Source organism: Melanotaenia boesemani, chromosome 21 (genome assembly GCF_017639745.1).
Source record: "Melanotaenia boesemani isolate fMelBoe1 chromosome 21, fMelBoe1.pri, whole genome shotgun sequence".
NCBI lineage: Eukaryota > Metazoa > Chordata > Actinopteri > Atheriniformes > Melanotaeniidae > Melanotaenia > Melanotaenia boesemani.
In genome coordinates, this window is record NC_055702.1 from 6,302,410 (window position 1) to 6,323,494 (window position 21,085).

General features: G+C 40.4%; 1 protein-coding gene across 3 annotated transcripts in view; it reads right to left on the minus strand.

Annotated features, from left to right (window-relative positions):
- Positions 1–21,085, minus strand: part of etv4 (ETS variant transcription factor 4) — a 46,080-nt gene that overhangs the window by 11,749 nt on the left and 13,246 nt on the right. Inside the window, exons 1-4 of one of the 3 annotated variants that reach the window (XM_041973219.1) lie at positions 17,694–17,699; positions 6,503–6,629; positions 4,552–4,734; positions 4,072–4,460 (exon numbers count right to left, since the gene is read on the minus strand). In XM_041973219.1, coding sequence (XP_041829153.1) covers positions 4,072–4,460; positions 4,552–4,676 — 514 coding nt within the window. In that variant the 5' untranslated portion in view covers positions 4,677–4,734; positions 6,503–6,629; positions 17,694–17,699. Of the gene's footprint in view, positions 1–4,071; positions 4,461–4,551; positions 4,735–6,502; positions 6,633–17,693; positions 17,700–21,085 lie in introns of those variants that run through there. The other 2 variants (XM_041973218.1, XM_041973217.1) reach the window with 2 other exon arrangements.

Here is a 21,085-nt window from a genome sequence, read left to right on the forward strand (position 1 = left end):
CATATAGTTAAGTTTTCACTGATACGTACACACACACACTTGCATAAGTTTACATACATACATAGACACATACATACAGTCTTTCAGACATACATGCGTACTTAGGGTGCATTCACACTGGGGATGCACCGAATATTCGACTGACGAAAAATTTCGGCCAAAAATAGCCTAAAAGTGTATTTTCGGTTTTCGGCCGAAAGACTTTTATCACCGAAACAACACGACTGAAACAGGATGTTGTGATGACGCAAGCAAAAAACGCGGCCAACATAGTCTTTTCTGGAAGGGCCAACATGTCTGCAGCGTGGACGTACTTCAGTATATCTGAAAAAGACCCACGGATAGCGATTTGCAAAACGTGTAATGGTGAAATTTCAAGAGGTGCATCTGCAAAGAATTTCTTCACGTGGGGTTTAATTTATCACCTGAAATCCAAACATCCTGACTGCTATGCTGAGTATGAAAGGGATTTCGGCACAGAAAAGGAAAATTCCTCCGAGCACGCCCACTCCGTCTGTGGCGGAAGTTTTTGAAAAGGCAAAGACATTTCCCAGTGACGGGGCCAAGGCAAAAGGGATTACACAAAAGATTATGGAATTCATTGCCTTAGATCATCAGCTGTTCTCTGTCGTAGAAGATGTGGGATTTTGTAGGCTGATCGAGCACATTGAGCCCTGTTATGCCATGCTGAGCAGGCGACATTTCTCAGACGTGTGTTTACCTGAGTTGTTTAATGTTGTTGCAACTCACGTCCATGCGCTTATAGCTGCTAATATTTCAGCTGTCAGTTTCACAACAGACATATGGAGCTCGGACGTCAGCCTCACCAGTATGCTCAGTCTAACCGCACAATGGATCGATGCTGATTTCCAGCTGCAGAAGATTCTGCTCCATTCCCAAGAGTTACGAGGGTCACATACAGCAGCAGCCATTTCCGATGCATTCGCCAGTATGTTCGACACCTGGCATATCGACCAATCTAAAGTGCATGCCATAGTCTGTGACAATGGAAGAAACATGACAAAAGCGATAGAAGAAAGCCATATGAAAGGAATACGGCGCATGGCCCACACACTACATCTGGCTGTGAATGCCTAGCGTAAAAGACTTACTGGCTATAGGCAGAAGGATTGTTGGCCACTTTATACATTCGCAGCTGGCCTATTCCCACTTACAGTCTATGCAAGATCAGTTTGGAACACCAATAAAACGGTTCCAACAAGACGTGAGTACACGTTGGAACAGCACGTATTACATGCTGGAAAGCCTCCTTGTGCAAAAGCGAGTCTTGGCTGCATACAGCGCAGATCACGAGCTCCCTGCAACATTCACTTCACACCAGTGGGTCTTAATAGAGAACATCCTCTCTCTCTTCTTGCCCCCTTTGACCAGCTAACTAAAGAGATCAGCTCCTCTGATGCATCTGTAGCAGACGTTATTCCTTTAATCGCAGCACTAAAGTGTCTTCTTAGCAAAGAGGTTAAGACGGACCAGCGGTCTGGAAGAATGTTGCACCTTCAAACTGAACCGAGTCCCAAATTGTACCAAATTTAATAGAATAGAATAGAAATACTATATTAATCCCTTTGGAGAGTCCTCAGGGAAATTTGGGTACCAGCAGCAATACAACACCAACAGTGAAGCAGGACAAGCACAAGACACAATAAATACAGGTACAAAGCAAAATAGAGGCAACAAGGTGCAAGAAAAGCACAAATAGAATGTAATAAATAACAATAAGATAAGTTAAATAAAACAATATAAACAAGCATTGCACACAGTAGAGGTGGTAGAGGCAGACTATCCTGGTGTGAATGCATTCTTAGTCACATTTTCACACATACACACAGTATAGACTGTATATGTCTGTCTGTACAAATACCAAGACTGACATTAGTATTATCCCCCCCAAAAAATACAGTCAATAATAAGCACAATAATAAACTTTGATTTTTAATCTCAAATCAACCTCTGCAAATATTCAAACTCCTATCATAGGGACTTCTAAGGAAACCCCACCAAATTCAACTTCTCCTTCAAGCAGTTATCTGCAGAAAAACATCCTTTTGTACTTTCCTCCCATTTCTTTCTCAAGACTGTTATTCCCTGTCAGTGTTGCTGTAAAAACAGTGACTGAAATAAATTAGGTTTTCACTTGCATTAAGTATGTTTGTGTCAGCACTGGAAAACACGCTTTGTAGACATCCACTAATATTAATGGATGACCTACAGGAATTTCAACAGAAGCGTACACTTAGTCAGGGAGCAGATTTGATACAGGTGAATGAGGGCACGGGGTATGCTCAGTGTTAGATTTCTCAGAAAGAAGCAAGCAGGAGAGCTGGTCCTTTTCTTACTGCTGGTGAAGCTTGCTGTTAAGGCGCCTGAGCTGCCTACCCCACCCCATCCACCATCCCTCTATTGCCCTCCCCTCCCTGCACCCTCTCCCAAACCCCAGCCAGTAAGAGGTTCAAGTTACTGCGGCCACGCTCATTTTTCCATTATGAGTTCATCTGCCTGCAGAAAAAGGAAGCCGCTGGTGCAACCTGAGACCCTGGAGCACTCCACCAGGGACTCTAGTCTTTCCAGTGCCCTCCATTTTCTCAATGAAATTCCTCTGCCTCTCGCTCACAGTGAGCAGTGGAGGGAGTGAAAGGGAGGAGTGAAGCTCAGCAAAGAAAAAAAAAATCAAACTTTTTTTCTCCTTTTTGCTGCAAAGTGTCAGAGAGTTGAAAGGAGGAGTTTCGGAGGCTGAGAGGGAGTCCAGATACAGTGAAGAAGTTTGTTTTCCTTTTGGACATTTTGTTCTAGAGTTAGTCATGCTCACCGGAGAGGGATTTTTTCTAAGACTTTTCACAACATTGCCAAATTATAGTTGAGATGTTAACTGTCAGATTTTTAGTTTAATTTTATGTTTTATTTAAAGCAAACTTTACTCTGTGGTTCTGTACAGAAATGAGATTAAACTGAACAATGTTTCACCCACATTTCTATCTTTCATGTGTTTACATGTTGCAGTTGAGTTATACATTGAAATTGCACAGACCTTTACATGTCATTTAATATTTTCTCAATGTTCTTTAAAGATTAGGTCAATAGATGTTCTTTTTATGTTTTTAATCTGGAAAGATGTGTGCCAGATAATCACAGACATTTGCTAGTTTGACATCACAAACAAACTTATTTCCGGCTTTTTTTCAGCTTCTACTGGAGTAGTGTTACAGTGATGTTGCAATCCAACCTAATTACTTTGGAAGTTTATGCACAAATATGACTTCTTGTCATCGCACTCCTTTGAGATAATGCAGCATATTTCCTCATGGCTGCAATTTGCTTTACATTTACTCAAACATGCAAGCAGAGAAATCACACTTAGTTTAGCAAGCCTCTGCATGAGGTGTGTTGTGATTAATTGGCATTGTCATTATCATTGGCAATCTTTATATAAGAGAATGACATATTGTTGATAATGCACACATACAATATCATTTTTTGATCACAGTTGATTGATTCAAAACTGAATGCAGATTATTTTTTGTACAATTGTTAGTTATTTTCTACTGATATCATGATAATGTCATTAAAAATGATAATCATGTAGTTCATCAACTCGTAGATCATTCATTAGCCTCAGACACGTTCACTACTGCAACAATTCCTTAGCGTTAACCAATTTTGATGTTTCAGGTTTGTTATTTGGCAGCTGCCATTTTTTGGTTTGAAGCTAGAAGTCATGCAAATGACTGATGTGAGGCAGAATCTGTTGAGTGGGTGCCAGACATAAAAGTCATCCATCACTCAAAGCAGCTTCATTTATAGTAGTTCATACAATGGATGCACAGATTTATTGATCTAGCATTGGTTTTAGTCAATATTCAGTCCACTGACTGAAATTGGCCTAATGGAAAACAAGATAACATTAACTGATGACAGTGGCCAGTATTTTTCTGGTGTGTCCTAACTGTGTTTCCCTGAAACTGACATGATTTATTTACATGTAATTTTGTTAGGCCGTGTAAGAACATCTTAAGCAACTATTTATTAAAAACAAAGATGGTTTGTATAACTCACCAGGTTCGTAGGTGTAGTCTGTGGGCTCCTGCTTGACCATCATGTGGGCTGGTGGAAACCGGTGCGGGTGTGAGTGTGGATGTGGGTGGGGTTGAGGGTGAGGCCCATGCCCCTGTCCCTGTCTGTGGCCTGGCCCTGCCATGTGAGCCGCCCGCTCATACAGCGGGTCCAGGTATTCTTGCTTAAAGCTTTGCTGCAGGTAAGACACGCAGGGGTCAGAGTGCTGCCGATGATAACCACCACCTCCTCCTCCGCCCCCTGGCCCTCCACCACCTCCTCCGCCACTTCCACTGCTGCCATGTCCGCCAGGGGCAGATGGCATGCGTTGAAAGGCCTGCCCTGGTGTGGGGAACTGGGGGCACATGGGATCTCCTGAAGGGCCCTGAAACCTGGAATTGAGAGATGACATACAGCTGCTCAGTTCAGGACCTCATATACCATCAGTCAATGAAACATGTCAAGATGTCCTCGCTCTATCACCTGGTGCTGATGTGGTAATTGTTGCTGGGAAGGGGCTGAGAGGTGGCAGCTGGGTTCAAGTAGCCGGCATCGGGCCTACCAGCCACTACAGGTTTTGGGGAATAATGCTGCTGCATTGGAGACATGGGGGTCCCAGGGCAGGAGCTCTTTGCTCCTCCTGCAGCCCTTTTCTGCTCATAGGCACTGTAAACAAATGCATGAATACAAATCACAGCAGGGTCAAAGTTGGGAGGTGTGCTAGTTTTTCGCAGTCAATAAAACAAACGGTGCTAATGGGAGTTCTGTCAATGCTGTGTGGTTTTAGCTGTGTTGATTTATGCATGACAGCTGACCAGTGCCGGGTCATTGCACAAAGACAAATATTGTTATTACAAAGGATAAAATGGTTATAGTTTAATTTATTTAGCTTTTATCAACAATAGATGTCAGTAAACATACAGTGAGATGCAGAGACAGTGAGGCCACTCTGGATCTACTTTAATGTAAAGGAGGTAAATGGAACTGAAACCATCAGTGTACAAAAGCACTTAAGCACGATGGTCACATTTCCACAGCAACACATCACTGCAGAAACAATGCCCTAATTAATCTTAATAATTGGCATGGCACACTTTAAGTGGAAACTTTCTATTAAAATAAAAAGCTTCTAGGAAACTGTTGGTTCTGTTTTTCCTGGTATCTAACCAGGAAGGCAATTATAAGATTCCATGTAAGAACAGTTTTACATGGAATTGTGTTAGACTGGAGGCAGACTTGCTCAGCTAAATACAACAAAAGAAAGTGATAATATTTGTTTATATTTGTTTGAATTGATGACTGGATGTACTCAAACTGTAGGGTAAATATTTTCAACTGTAAACAAATGCATGCATCTGTGTAACAGATGGTGGTCTACCTAGTTCAGTTGGTAACCATGTTCCTGATTGCTGGAAAATGCTGTTTTAATCATTCAAAATGTGAAACTGATCGAGGTTACTGCAGCGTTCCTCATGAAGCCATGAAAAAAAAAAAAAAAAGCACAGGCCATAGATTTTATGAAAAGTTGCTTAAAAAAAGTGACTTGTGGACATTTCATTGGGATCAAAAGTAGCTGAATCAAAGCAATGAATTTGCAGTGATAATTGTGTTAAAAGTTTGTAAATCAATTTACTTTAATTATTTAGGATCATTCTGTTAGTTTCTGCTATGTTGTGGGTAAATTAAAGCTTACTGGGAGATAGTTTCTTGTTTTACTCATCAAGTTTGTGTTTTTGATCATGTTTTTTTATGATTCAGCTGAAAGAGGAAAGCAGAGTTTATTGGTTCATTTACACGAAACACACACAGCAATGATGCTTTAAAAACACCACCACACTGATCTTTGTTTCATACATTCTTGGTTCTCCAATAGTTGTTTCTTGTTTGTAGACCAAACAAATAGTTATTTGGTCTACATCCAACCTGTTAAAAGTGTCTTTAGACAATCAGATGTTCAACTTCATCTGCTCCAGCTTCAGTTTCTAAACTCTTTCCATTTTTACTGCACAACCTCTGAATTAACACAGGTGCTCTGCAGCAAGCATGTTCAGTGGTGCAGCAGTGAAAAGGGTCCCCCCTCAAACACTTTCCTGCTACACCACATTCCAAACATTGGGCTATTTAAAGGAGTATTTGTAGCATAAAACAAATCCATATCATAAAATCAAAAAACAGATTTAAGAATGAACCAATGTACCGCCCAGCCCTAGCACTAGATAGTACAAGATGTGAACTACTGTAAATAAGTGGGTATTTGTCCAATTTAAGGCTTAGTTCTTTGTTGGATAATGTAAATTTTTTAAAGGTATCTAGTGCTGAATTCCCGTGCTTGGCAACGTATTGCACATTAGCCATTTTGGTTTGTTAAACAACTACTATGTTTGTTAGATTTAATGCAATCAATAGCTGTTTCTTGAGGTGAACCTGGAGGTACCTGGCATAAAGGCACTGCTCTCCACTGGGGTAGTTGAAGCTTGGTTTGTGGCTACAGGACTGGCTTGGGTCGGAGCCGGGGCTCTGCGGTTCCTTCTTGATATTGACTGGAGGACTGTGAAATGCCACTGCTAAAAGACACAAACGGAGAACAGACATGAAGGTTGGCACACATGCAGCAGGCTTTCTACATTCCTTTGTAATTTGGCCCTACCCTGATACTACCGTCAATGAGCACAAAGGCAAAAGCTAATTCTTCTTTCTGCACAGGAATCTCTTTTACATGCCAGCCAAAATGCTTAAGTGACTGTCAACTGAAAAACACAGGCCAGCAGAGAGACGCGTATAAACACACACTGACATAAACACTGACAGAAAAACACACATGCTCACACACGACCACATTCCAGCAGTCATTTTGAAACCCTAAAGTGTCCTCGCCCACTTTTCTTCGCTCTTCCAGACACAACAGCAGCCAAAACTTCCTCTGTCAAGTCAGGCTTAAAGCTAAACAACTGTACGGGCCACAGAGATGTCTGTAGGCTGATGAAAGTTAATGTCACACCTCTGTTAAATAAGCATATAGTCTAATTCCATCCCTCATCATTCTTTCCTGTTGGTATCCAGATGTTTGCCATCATTTGAAGACTTTGTTGTCTTCCACTAAAGAAGTAAGATGCAAGAAGATGAAGCTATATGCCCTAAGAAGATGAAACATTTTTGGATTTTTATCTATTTGATGTCCTCAATAAAAAGGTACCCATTTAATCTTCAACAGAATCAACTGTCTATCAAGCTGGACTGCTGGAGGGGACCTTTGCCTTAATGGCCAGAGAAACCACCCAAAATGGAGCTTCAAACTGTGCCGAAGGCTCATGTTTATTATGCGAGGGGAGGTTTTCACCCGGAGAACTGTACAGGATGTTTTTCTGGTCCCGACAGGGTAAACAGCAGCAGCTGTGCACTTCCAGCTGGGGAGGCATGTATTTACGTGTGCACTTGTGTGCACGTGTATTAAAAATGCTGGCTAGCCTGTCTAAAGTGTGCTTTAATGTGTGTGTGTGTGTGCAGTGGGTGTGGAGTTGACGGAGCAGGCCACACTGAAATCTCAGCTCATATAATTACATAGCAGGGCTGTCCATTCACAAAAAGGAGAAAAACAATTACTGGCTGACTGAATAAAACCCAAAATGGCTGTGAGGTAAGAGATAGAAAGTGAAAAAAAAAAAACAAAAACAAAGAATGAGAGAAGATTATACAAGCTGCTGTTATGCTGGAACATTTTCCTTTACTCTCCACCTTCAAGTCCATTTTAAAAGGTTGCTAAACATCTGATTGCTTGTTCGCACCAGAAAGTGTAGAATTTTTTCTGTTAGTCTCAAAGTTTAAAACGTTCATTTTCAGCCTTAGGTGAGAATGAAAAGCAACATTTCTGATTAATTACAGTTTGACATGTTCGCCTTTATGCAAACACAAAATATTAAACTGACAACCAAACGGATTTGCTCGTCATCATAACCTTCCTATTTTTGGTCTCTACTCACTCTCCCATGGCAGGCAGGCAGGTGAGGAAGCGCTGGCTTTAGCGGAGGATCAACGGGATTAGAAAGCATTTACCCAGATTTCCCAGACAGACGCGATGGGGATTCCAACCTCCTCTGAGTCTCCGACAGCCCGTCTGCTGGTACGCACAGGGTGGCACATGACTGCTGCTCTAACAACACGAGCTCATTTGTCTGCTGACAGTCCCCTCTTTTTTCTCAGGCCCGCTCATGAACAGCAAACAGTCCCCAGAGTGAACAACTCCACTTACAGCTCAGGTCAAGCAGAGCCGCTAATGCAGATGGCAGGAATATTGTCCCTGATATGACAATATCGGTTTGTGAGGATGTTATAAAACTACATTCAGAGAAGCCAGGGAGTTGGCGTGTTTGAGCAGTTTGCATGCAACTTTTTTGGAATATTAATTAATCTTCTAAATGGGCACCAGACAGTGTTTGTGTATTAGCCTGTGACTTTGATTGCTGCTGCATGTGTTTCCAATTAGATGAAACTGGATGAAATTATGCATAACTAATTTCTGTTCTGTGAAACTGTATAGCAGTAACGTGACCATCGGTGTGCTAAAATACCTGCACAGGCAATGGTGAAGCAATGTGATCTGGATTTGTATAGAGCTGTAATTGGCTCTTTCTTTGCATATGTCCCACCTTTTCCACAAGCTTGAAATTCAGCAGGAATGTTTTAGTGTATGGGCTTAATATAAAGTCAGCTGTAAAGAAAGTTTGCAAATAATTTCAGTTTGCAAATGTGCAGAAAAGGATTTGCATGGTTGTCTGTGCATTTTTAGAAAAGTAAAAAAAGATACTGGATGGTCTGTTAAAGTCAAGGAACACCAATGTGGATTCATCTTCAGAGGACCATGATCTGGAGATCATCTGGATCAAAATTCATTCAATCAATTCAGATGAAAACCACACAAGTACAGTGTTTATAAATAAGATTTGGGGTGTAATCTCAAATCCAATACTATATACTATAAATAGTCCTTAGATTGACATAAACTCAGGTCTCCTACAGTTGTTCCAAACTCTTGTGTCTATCACAGTAAATCTTCCCATCCACATGTTAAATTTGTTGCTGAAGTTTATAAGGTGCTGGCAGTCTTGTAAACGGATAGAGAGTTATGGTTTCTTCCGGTTTCTTTCTCTTCCTGCTTTTATTTAAGGCAAAATGTCCTCTTCTGTTTTGTGAAATGTTACATCATCCTCATATTTCATGGTTTCCGTTCTACAAGAGGAGGAGGGTTACTTTGTCAACTTTTGTGAGTATGAGGAACCTGAAAGGTGTTTAGAAGTGAAGAGACAGATTCGGTACACAAAAGCTGTTGCCTTGTAAAGCAGACAATTTTGAGATAACACAGATGTGTATATTCAGCAGCCACTTCATTAGGTACACATGTTCAACTTCATCTTAACACAAATGGCTAATCAGCCAATCACATGGCAGCAATTGATTTAATTTAAATATCATGTAGACATGGTCAAGACAACTTCCTGAAGTTTAAAGCGAGCATTACAATGAGGAAAAAAGGGCAATTTAAGTGACTTTGAACTTGGCATGTTGTTGGTGCCGGATGGGTTGATCTAATCTATTTTCACACACCACCACATCTAGGGTTCACAGAGGATGGTCCAAAAAAGAAAAAATGTTCAATAAGATGCAAAAGTCCATTGTTGATGTCAGAGGTCAGAGACGAAAGAAAGGCAACATAACCTAAAGAAAAACAAAAACAAAACACTGGTTCTGACCAAGTTATGCAGAATACCATCTCAAAGTACACCAGGTGCTACTCCTATCAGCTAAGAACAAGAAACTAAGGCTACATTTTACAAAGGATTGCCAAAACTGGATAACAGAAGTTGGAAAAGTGTTGCCTGGTCTCATGAATCTCCATTTAAGCATTCAGATGGTAGAGTCAGAATTTGGTGTGAACGTGAAAGCATAGATCCATCCTTCCTTGTATCAATGGTCCAGGCTGCTGGCTGTGGTGTAGTGGTGTGGGGAAATATTGTCTGGACACATATTGGGCTCCTTAGTACCAGCTGAGCATCATTTAAAAAAAACCATAGCTGACCATGTCCATCCCTTTATGACCACAGTGTAGCATCTTCTGATAGCTACTTCCAGCAGGATAACAATATGGAGCAAAACCTCTGGGGAATGTTTCCAACACCTTGTTGAATCTGTGCCATGAAGAATTGAGGCAGTTATGAAGGCAAAAGGGGGTCCAACCTGGTACTAGCAAAGTGTACCTAATATAGTGGCAAATTAGAGTAAATAATAGCATTTATGTGTGTAACACACATCCTATGGATAAAATGTGTGCATGCTTGACTTTAACTCGGGAATAAGGCAGATTCTCATCTCCTCTTAAACTGATAAGGTCAAAAGGTTCCTAAAAAAACGAACATTTTATCTCCTCCTGCCTTATTTTATGCTATTCTTCAATGAGCCCTTGTTTTGGCCACTTCGTACAGAGGTGACTCCAGCTGAAGGTAGGGTGGAGATGGACGTTTACATATGTAAATGCAAGCTCTTAGAGGGAGAGGATGCAGGGTGAAAGGTGATGGTCATGGTTGAGTGCTTTAGGAAGTAGAGGGATCATTACATTGGGAGGGCTTCCATTCAGTGGACACCTACCACAAACAAATCACATAAGCAGGGATGGCATCCCCCCCACCCTGTCATCCCAAACACATACACACTCTTCTCTACACAATAGGCCCCTCAGCTGAGCCACGCTGTGGTGGTGTGAAAATGTTGGGAAACACTAATGGATTCCTATGTGAAATAAAAAACACAAAGAGCATTAAAACAGCTGCACAAAGATAGCTCTTTAGATGCAACTAAATTGTGGGAAGCCAAATGAAGGGATTAAACGTTCACGTGTCGTATCTGTCAAAACATTTTTAATATCACAAATGAATGAGCTGCTTCATACAGCAAGCGGGACCTGGCTATGAACTCTTGCATTTCATTTTGGACAGATTATTTCCTACCATTAAAGGTCTTTGTATAGGGAAATCCAGCGTGAAGACAGGAGTGCATCTGGAGAGTCTTACATTGGATGTTTATATGCAGCTTAGCCAAAATCTTAAGCCTCTGGAAGTCTGCAGCACACGACAACCTCACTCAAAATAACTTATTGGACATCAGCCCAGTGTCAAACAGGGTGACGGGAACTTGCTAAAGCACAGAGCATGTGAGTGTCATGTAAATACACACTCAATGAGTCCAATTATACAAATAAGATTCAAGTTTCGTTCTTAGAGGGACCCTCTAAGGGCTATCTGGAGATCTGGATCTTATCTCACATGTTTTATGCATGTAGAATGGCACATGGCCTCAGCATAATATAGAGAGCTGGAAACATGGGCTACACCTGGTTGTCCCACGCTTGCCAACTGATAACCCTCTGTGGTGATGGATCGATAACAAAGATGCCAATTGCGCAACAAAGATTTAAGAGGTTAAAAAGAGGTTATTGATTTTTACAAGCTATTTTTTTCAACAAAATATTGTGGTGGAGGCTTAATGGAAGACAACCATGTGATTTAAAAGAATTTTACCCTCAGAAGTAGATTTAACCTCCATGTAACTTGGACTAAAATGGTAAATTTGGTTTACCATGTAAACGTATGATCAAGATTATGATGAATGGCTATTATTAGCTACACATTGTGAAGGTAACAAAGTTAAAAAGGCCTAAATGTAATGGCTGGCAAACTAAGAAAGTCGGAAAACAAGCCAAAACACTGGAACTGTTTTCTCCCCATTTCTTTATGATACAAATCTCTTTATCTAGAACAAAATAATAAGTTTTGAAAATTTAAATTTTTTAAAAATTGAGATTATATGAAACATTAGGGCTTTTAACTTTAGCCAAGGCCCTCAGTAGTTTATAATCTAGCTTTAAAAAGGGGAATTTTTCATTAAATAGCTGCCTGAGTGTTGTCAAAAGTGCAGAAAAAGGCTGCTTTTGTTCACCTCACGGCAAGGGTTTTTCCACCAAGGTGGTTCCCGTCCTGGTTTAGAGCTACAGCTGACTCAGTACTAGTTCTTGCTGTTTTAACTGTCAGGGACAGGTTATAAGTAGATCAACTAGACCTAATAAAATGCTGACTGCAATGTTTAAAATGCCACAGCCAGTCTTTTAAATTCAAAAGCGATCTATAAAAGCAAAATTTTGACATAAACCTGAAGTCAGTGCAGAGGAAAAAGAATACGAAGTCACTGTTCTGACTCCTCTGCTGTTTAAAGCTTTAAAATTACTGATCATGTTCGGAAACGCTGGTCAATAAGCTGCATAGAGAGCTGGTCATCTGTAAAGCTGTTTATTAGTATTGTCAAGTGTGTTAATACCCTAAGTTGCTGTATAGAGATTCTACCTGAAACAGTATTTAAATCTTGTTTGCAGCGCCATTCCTGGATACCAGTCAGTGTTAGGCAATGTTGGCAGCTTTGGGATGTGATGCAACGGGAGATTCTCATCATGGATGTGCAGCCGACAAATCTGCAACAACTGTGTGATGCTATCATAAACACTGTCTTTGGTCAAGACAGTATTTATAAACTAGATTGATAGTATTAAGATGTTAATTTGAGGGGAAAACTAGACAAACTGAACTGTGAAGATAAACAGCTTCCCTGAACTGTGGTCTTCCACAGAAATTATGAACTCACTAAATTGAGGTTCAAACATGCATGGAAAGAGACATGGCTGCCTGTCTGTGGAACTAAGTTAAGGCCCATTTATGCTCTATGCAAAAGACGGATTTGGAGCATTTCATCCGTCTTCTGTGTCATTGACGTGCATAATCCTTGTGGATCCGTACCTGATGGAGAAAACAGAGTAGTACCACATGAAACTGTTGGGGCAGTGTTGAATAGTATAGCTGATGTCTAGCCTGTGAAAGAAACAAAGAAGACAAACCTGCAGCGTGTTTAATGGCTGCACAAACAAACGTCCATTACGTCACTGTGCTGCCGCTTTTAATGTCTCTTTCTGAGAATCTCTATTGTCGTGATTTTCTGTCACCATGTTTAGATGTCACTTCTGACTTCGAAACTCAGGTGAGCTTGAGATTCTGCACTGCCCTCTGGTCCATGTATCTGCTAACCACCATGCCAACGTAAGGGACACATGAAAGCATGCGGGCAGTGACGTTTGAAACAGATGTACGTATTTACATAAGTAAAGGGAGCATAAATAGGCCTTTAGAATCAGCTCTTGCACCATCTGTGAACCATTTGTGGAACTGCTTTGGCTAAAAAGAGGTAGCTTGGAAGCTTGCATTTCCAGTAGATCCAAATAAAAGATGTTTTTCATCAAATTGAGCCAAATGGAATCTTGTATACAGTATTTGCAGATAAGTAAAGGTAAAACAGACATTTAGATTTTTTGTAGGCTTGTTCAATGGAGGACTGCTGTGCGTCTGATGAACCTCACAGTTGTGTTTAAAGTACATATGCAGAAATTTAACGCCTCTTAGTCATGGCAGAACACACGATTTTAGACACAGATGCTGTTGTCATTCTTCCAATTCTGGACAATAGCTGGTCAACAAAATTATACAAATTTTGCCCATGGGGCAGTTTATTGCATTTTATAGGGAACATAACATGTATTCAAACTAAATTTACAAGAACGTTAAATAAAAGTGAAAGTTAGAGTCTTTTAATTTTGTTTAATAAATTAATTAGAGTGCCTAAGAGGAAAGTCTGAACCTTTGATTTTAAAACAGTGAATACTGATGTTGGTCAGCTTTTCACTGGGAGTTTGTTCCACATTTATGATGCACGAAACCTGAAGACAGCTTCTCCATGTTTAGTTCTACTCTGGTGATGGAAAGGAAACCTGTTTTGGATTATCTAAAATAACTGAAAGGTTTATAACATACAAGACAAACAAACATTTCATGTTTTTATAAACTAACAGGGGTATTTTAATATGTAACATCAGCTCTTTGATGGTTAGGAAGCTGGTGTTAAAAAAGCCTGAAAAAACCAGGCTTGCTTTGATAGTGTAACTTAGACCTCAAAGTACAGGTTTTCCAGTTTAGTTGGATTTTGGCCAAATTAATTAAATTATTTGGACAATAGAAAACCAGAAGGTTTACCAGAAGATTATGATTAGGAATGAAACTAGCTCTTTAGCTAACATATGTGGCAAAGCTCTGAGCTCAAGTTGCCAGGTTGACTTTCTCCCAATCTGCATATGGTGCAAAACAAAAGACAATCCCTATTAAAAATAAAACTAAAAAACTAAAATCAAACCAAACTAATAAGATTTCAGAGCATAAATAAAATTTAATAAACCCTTTCCTTAATATACTATTAAAACATTTGGGCTACATTAAACAAGCTGCATGTCCTTCATTTTTATTTTAACAGTACAAAGCTACAGAGGTGGTAATTATACAGACAGATGGAAGGAGCCAAAAGATGATCCACTGTGTTAACAGGGCAAATATGACAATTTGTGTTTCTTAAACTATCAGTAATGGGCAATCCATTCCCTAGAAACAATCAACAGTTACATTATTGTCAATGTGAATTCAAGATTGCACAATATCACATTGTCTAGTGAAAAACTTCAGAGCAAGAGAGAGAAGTAGAGAATTAGGGAGGGCGCGAGGCAATACAATATGATCCAGACCGTTTCAACTGCTGAGGCTGTCCAGTCATTCCACTGGTGCATGGGAACATGTGCTGGACATATGTGCATGCTTCTCAGGTCACTGCACAATCAGAGAGAGACACAAGCCGCCTGGGCAGCATTAACCAACTCATCCTCATCTCTGAGAGCCAACAGGCCGAGAGCTGCTTCAGGTCCTGTCTGCTCTGGGAGTGTTGGATCCATTAGTGTCGGCTCTATCTGATTTACAGACTGCCTTTCCTCATCTGATAATGGTTCAGGCTCCTTGAATATTTAAAGAATGGTTGTCAGATACCTGCCAAACAAGCCTAACGAGATTGATGGAGAGTATGTTGGTATAAGTAGGACGTATGACTGGCCTCCAGGGTGCAGAGGACCTGTCTCACAAATGTAAAATGTTCTTTATTTTATTATTATTTTTTTTTTTTTGGTTTTACCAACCATGAGGAAGGCAGCTGCAAAATTAAATCTGCAAACATCATAGTTTCACTTCCCATTTATCAGCTTAAAACAGATCAGTGTTTGTGGTGAGTGTTCTCTTCTTGACGAGTACTTTTTCAGAATGATTCCCACCCTATGACACGTTAACGCGATATCCCTCGATTTTTGAATTACTAATTAAAAGTGCTTTGAATATTTTGATATTGAGAAAGATGTGATTTTGGAACACAGTGAACCCCAGCTACAAGGAAAAGGACAAATAACCTTCAAATTTTCACCTACTTTAACCAGTAATTGTTCAGTCATGTTTCATGTTTTCCCCATTGTCCACTTCACTTTCAATTGTGCAGCATTAGCTTTTTTAGAAATGGCCATTGACCAGTTATAAATCTGACAACCCCATTGCTGTTTATTGGACCAGATACAATACATCCCTGTCTCTGGACATGTGCAGCGGGAGGGACATCCCGTCACAGACGAGGGCTGGATGTAATTAATCTGGCACAATATTGACTCCTCACTCTCAATCCCTCAGTCCCCCTCTTAATGTTTAATGTAGGGAATCGATCAGCCCTCACACTGTTACTGAAATGATAAAATGAACCGAGGGGTGTGTATGTGCCGTTTCTCACGCGTTTATGGGACTGAGTGTCTCTATGTGTGACTTGTTCAGGCATCTTGAGGTGTAATCTGCCTCATCAAGAGGAGATAGTGCAGAAATCCCCAAACACCTGATTGGAAATGATCAGTGTGCAGCCACGTCCACAGTTCCTTCTGTGCTTCTTGCAACCTCCACCTGACACCACCCTCTTTTTCACCCCTCACTCAGGGTTCTCGATCGGCATCTCGACCGTAATTCTTCGCGGCACATTTGACCCGTTCTTACCCTTCTCCCCCTGCTATCTGCTTTCATGCTGATTTATCTGTGCTTTATCTTTATCAAGTCATCCATCAACCCGCTCCATCTCCTCCTCCTCCTCTTCTGGATCAGCGAGGATCGATATCACCGTATGCTGGCTCTCAGCTCACCCTGCACACCTTCTGCTCTGTGTCAGCAGGTTGCTATACATTCACAACCCCACCCCCTCGAATAAGAGAGAGCAGCAGCTTTGAAACAGTTTATTTCTGTAAATTATAACTTTGTGCAGTAAAATGTGCAATAAGCAAAGCAAATTTACAGAGGACAGAGAAGTAGTCAGAGGGTGTTGGAGTTGTTAAAATTAATGCTTAAAAGTGTTATTGAGCACCTCTCTTTTACATGAACATGGTGCAGGTTGACAAGGGTGCAAATGTTTATAGTAATGGCCCCATCAGTTAGCAGCTGCATGTTTAACTTGCTCTGTTTTGTTCCACTCTGGGTGCTTTTGGATTATGTGAGCTCTGGTATTAAAATTAAATTAATCATCTCCTGCTTCGAGTCCAAAGTGCAACCAAACGGTTGCCCTCACTGCGAACGGGACTCCATGTATGTCCTGCTGAACTGCTTTCTGCTCTATCGAGATGATCCATTTTCAAAGCTAACTCAAAACCTTTGATGCACCAAAGCTTCAGAAAACAACCACTTTCTAAGAGTTTCCGACTCACTTGAGCAGCATTTACCTCATATGTTGGGGCTTTCTACATGACAACATGCTTAATACAGAAACTTGGAGAGATGCTTGGAAAGTCGCTTTTTGGAAAAGAAAAATCTTTCTTCCAAAAGTCATAGGAATTAAAAACTTTTGTTTTAGGAATGGAAGCTATCATGACTCTTAGACCTTATGCTCAGTAAATGTATCTGTAATGGGCACACCAACCCCTAGAAACAATCAACAGTTACATTATTTTCAATGTGAATTCAAGATTAGACAAGGTCACATTTAAGCAACATATTTGCACCAGGTATTCTATAATTATACCATATTTCCACGGGTAAAACACATACTGTAACTTTATTTCTGCTCAATGTGCCAGAACAGCACTTTGCTTAGGGGGTGTTGTCTGGTGAAAAACTTCAGAGCATGAGAGAGTAAAAGAGAATGAGGAATGAATTCAACATTAGCTTTAATTCATTTAAAATTTGTAACCAAAATGACCAACAAATGAGAAGCACACAGGGGAAGGTGAGGTTTAGCAGTTTGGGGAGGCAGCATGCTGGGTTTTCCACATCACTGCAATCTGAACAAAGAAAATACGCCTGAACTTAACCACAAAGATGGCTTGCAGGAAATGAAAAGAAGTAGTTCACCAGGGTAAAAGTCGAAGACAGTACAGACGTTAAAGGAAAGGAAAGTGGAAGACTCACATATTGATAAAAAAATAGCATGTGTTTTTCTGTAATGCTAGTAAGTCCTACTCTAGATGTTGTGAAAAGAGTTCCTTGATTTGGACAAAAGTCGACAAGGGGAAACAGCTTAAGTTAGCCATCAGCTTTACGATTGGAAAAAGTTGTCAATATCCATGTTTCTGCTGGTTCACTCTTTATTAGCATCCAGGGATTTAGCATGATGTATCACTAGATGACACTAGATTTGAAATTTTAGAAATAAACCTGATTTCTCAGTGTTAGCTGTGATGGTGCAACCCCAGCAGGGCCGGTGGTGAAACCTGTTTTACGATTGTCTTAGAAGAAACGATACTTCTGATACACCATTTGTATTGCTAGACTTTGATAAGGCAACCAGCCTGTAATGGCCTATACTCTTTTTAAAGAATGTATATACTTAATGTATATGCTCAATCTATGCACACCGACATAGTGATGCTTTGTGCCCACCCTCACATTTTACTGCATAGTCTCTGCAGCAGGACTAGTGGTACAACTGAGCTCATTCTATTTGATCCAGGAGTTTACATACTAATGCAATTACACCTTTAAAGTTAAAATTGGATTCTGGTTCATATCTGTTAATCTCAACACCCCTACGATACTTGAACATGCTGGTGAAGTGGGGGTTTAGCAGCAAGTTTTGGGCCATCCCTCAAGCTCCTAAATGTCAGCCATCCTAACACCTAAGAAATGCTAATACAGGTTGTATATAGCTGTTGTGGTTAATAAAACAAAGCATGAAAAAAAGATCCTAAAATTTCAGTTTTCCTAACATGAATGCCCACTGATTCGAGAGTGGGTGCTCCCCAATTGTACAAACTATTAGAAGGTTCCCAGGGTCTGAACTACAGGACCATGTGAGAAGAGACTTAATTATTTTATTCATTTTGGAAATGTTTCTGATGCCACTGTCCAGATGCCAACAATGTCTTCAGCGTTTAATGATCACTCTAAGTTCAGCTACTGTTACTTCGGTCTCGCCCGCTCTCTTTTACAGCATCTGTTTCTCGCTTTGGTCTGAGTTTGAGAAAACATTCCAGCTGCAGAAAGCCAAAGCTGTCCGAGTAAACACATCAGCACTGACACAGAAAAGCACACTCGTGTGCATGAGCATCGCGGGGATGCACAGGCATATACAAACTCCCCTTTCCCTGCACAAACACCTCCCCTCCCTCTCTTGTAATAAAACACACACTGCCACCCATTCACAAAGCTGTGCTGCCCTACTCAAATCCCCGCGGCCCCTCGGCTTTGACAGGGCTGTTCTGAATCAACACCGAGAAATTTGACTTTTTCTCCCCCACTAGACGCTGTGAAATGACTACAAGCCTGTCCTTCACAATGTCATTTTCAGTTATTATTTACTAGAAGATAAGTAATGGTGTAAACTATGTGTAATGCTTAGATGATTTCAGACTTTTTGTAAGAATATCTCATGAATATTGCATAAAACTTCATTTGAGTTTCATGGAAGAAAAGTTGACAAGATAAAACACAGGCCTGTATTTCTAATAGGTGTTGTTAGAGGTGAAATAACTCATGTCAATGTCATGAATGAAGGTTTACTCCCCTTAACTCAATGTGCTGCCTCAGCCAGTCTTTCACAACCAGCCCATTCATAAAACTGCAGGGCTGAGGTTTGTGTGTAAAAAGAGCATGTGTGTGTGTGTTTGTGCACAGCAGGCAAGTTGCTTTTGTGTGTGTTGTGTGCATGTGTGCAAGTGGATGAGCGGTTGTCAAAAAGAAATCATCTGCTCACGTGAGAGGAATCAACCATTTTACTTCCAAACAAAAACAAAAACGGTACAACAAACGGAGCCATTGAAGAAGCTCGGTCTCCCCGGAGTGAGAAAGCGAGCGGCATCTGTGCATATCTGGCAGGCACCTGGATGTTTTTTGCACACTTTGTTGCATAGCAGCTGTATTTTGGAAACTGGAGAACACAGAGCCGCATGTTTCTCTTTTGGGGAGAAGAAGGGAGTCGGGGAAGGAGGGGTTTGATTCACCCATAGTCCCATGTTGGGCCTGATTGGGCCAGTTCTGATCCAGAAAAACAACCCAAACAAGAGGAAGGCTGTGAATTCATGACAAAGCAGAACACAGTGAGCCAAAGAGACATACACTGCTGGGAGGATTGGCTTAGTGCTGGGTTACTGGAAGCTTTCCGCCTTAACTTCCTTCTTTCTTGAGCAAAAGAAAAGGAAGCTGAAACGTTTAAAGTTAGTCATTTTTAAAGGCAATTATGCAAAATTTGTTCAGACTTTGTTGGTTTTCCTGGTCAGATATTGGTGATGTTTTTTGTTTGCTTTACTGTCTTTTATTTAGCCTGGAAAGGTCCATTGACATGTAAAATCTCTTCTTCAGGGGAGTCCTGGCCAAGAAGGCAGCATAATACAACTTAAAAAAGAAAAAAAATCACAAATGGTGTTAAAGAATATATAAAGCAATGCACACAGGTCATAAGAAAGAAATCAGATAATGTTACGTTGGGTTTTTCTAAGGACTCCTTCATGTCAAATACGCATATGAACAGAGCCTTCTGTTCATTCTTTGTATCTATTTCATGTCCGTTTCAGTATGTTTTCAGGGAGCTTGCATATGCGTACCTCAACGGAAAATACCACTGTAAATTGTGGGGGCAGTGCTGCACAGGATAGGCCATGTGTGACCAGCTAAATCAAACAAAGAAGATAAAGCTGCAACGCTTTCAATGGCCACACAGACCACCGTCTACTGATTCATTTTATGTCTTTCCAGAGAATGTACATTATCATGATCTCCTCCAGATTACTACTGAAACTTTTGTTGGAACTTGGAAGTGAACTTTGCACTGCCCTGTAGTGGACGCATTGCCTACCAATCATGCAAATGTAAAGCATGTATGGAAGCATGTGGACAGTGATGATTGATAACGTTTTAAAAGTTATATATGCGCATAAAAGAGCATAAACCTAATAACATAAAATTGAACCTTAACTACAGATATATGGATACTTTTACAATAACATGAAGTACTGCAAAATATCAATAGACTTTAAAAGATTTAATTTATACAGCTCTGTGTAACAGTCACTAAGTTTGCAAACACAGATCGGATGAACTAAGGTTTTAGCTCACTTAGGCCATTTAGGAGGACTACTGTCTTTGTCCCGGGGTATGAACCCAGGAGACAAACTGACTCATTGATAAAAAATTAATGTGTAATTCTGCTATGATAGGCGATGATATGCTCCAGTACAGCTTCTTAGCACCCGACTCTAGTGGCTGGTCTATTGTGTCACAAATCAAAACAGTTGAAATTATTTAGATGGGAGCAAATTAGTAAGTAAGTAGTAAGTATCCAGCTGTGAGTAGAACAAATCCAGATGTATATATGCTGCATGCTTTTGGATTTTGCCATACTATTGCTAGAAATTCTCTGTTACCAACAGATTTTTTTTAAGTTAGTTCCAGGTTTAAAGTCCATGATCAATAATTAAGACCATATTATATAGCATAATATTTGTTTATTCTTCATTCTTCAAGAACCCATCTTTTAAAATGGTTCATGCAAAAACATGTTTCCTCATGTTTCTGCATGTCAGGCTGAGCTGTATTATGCTTTAAGGGAATCA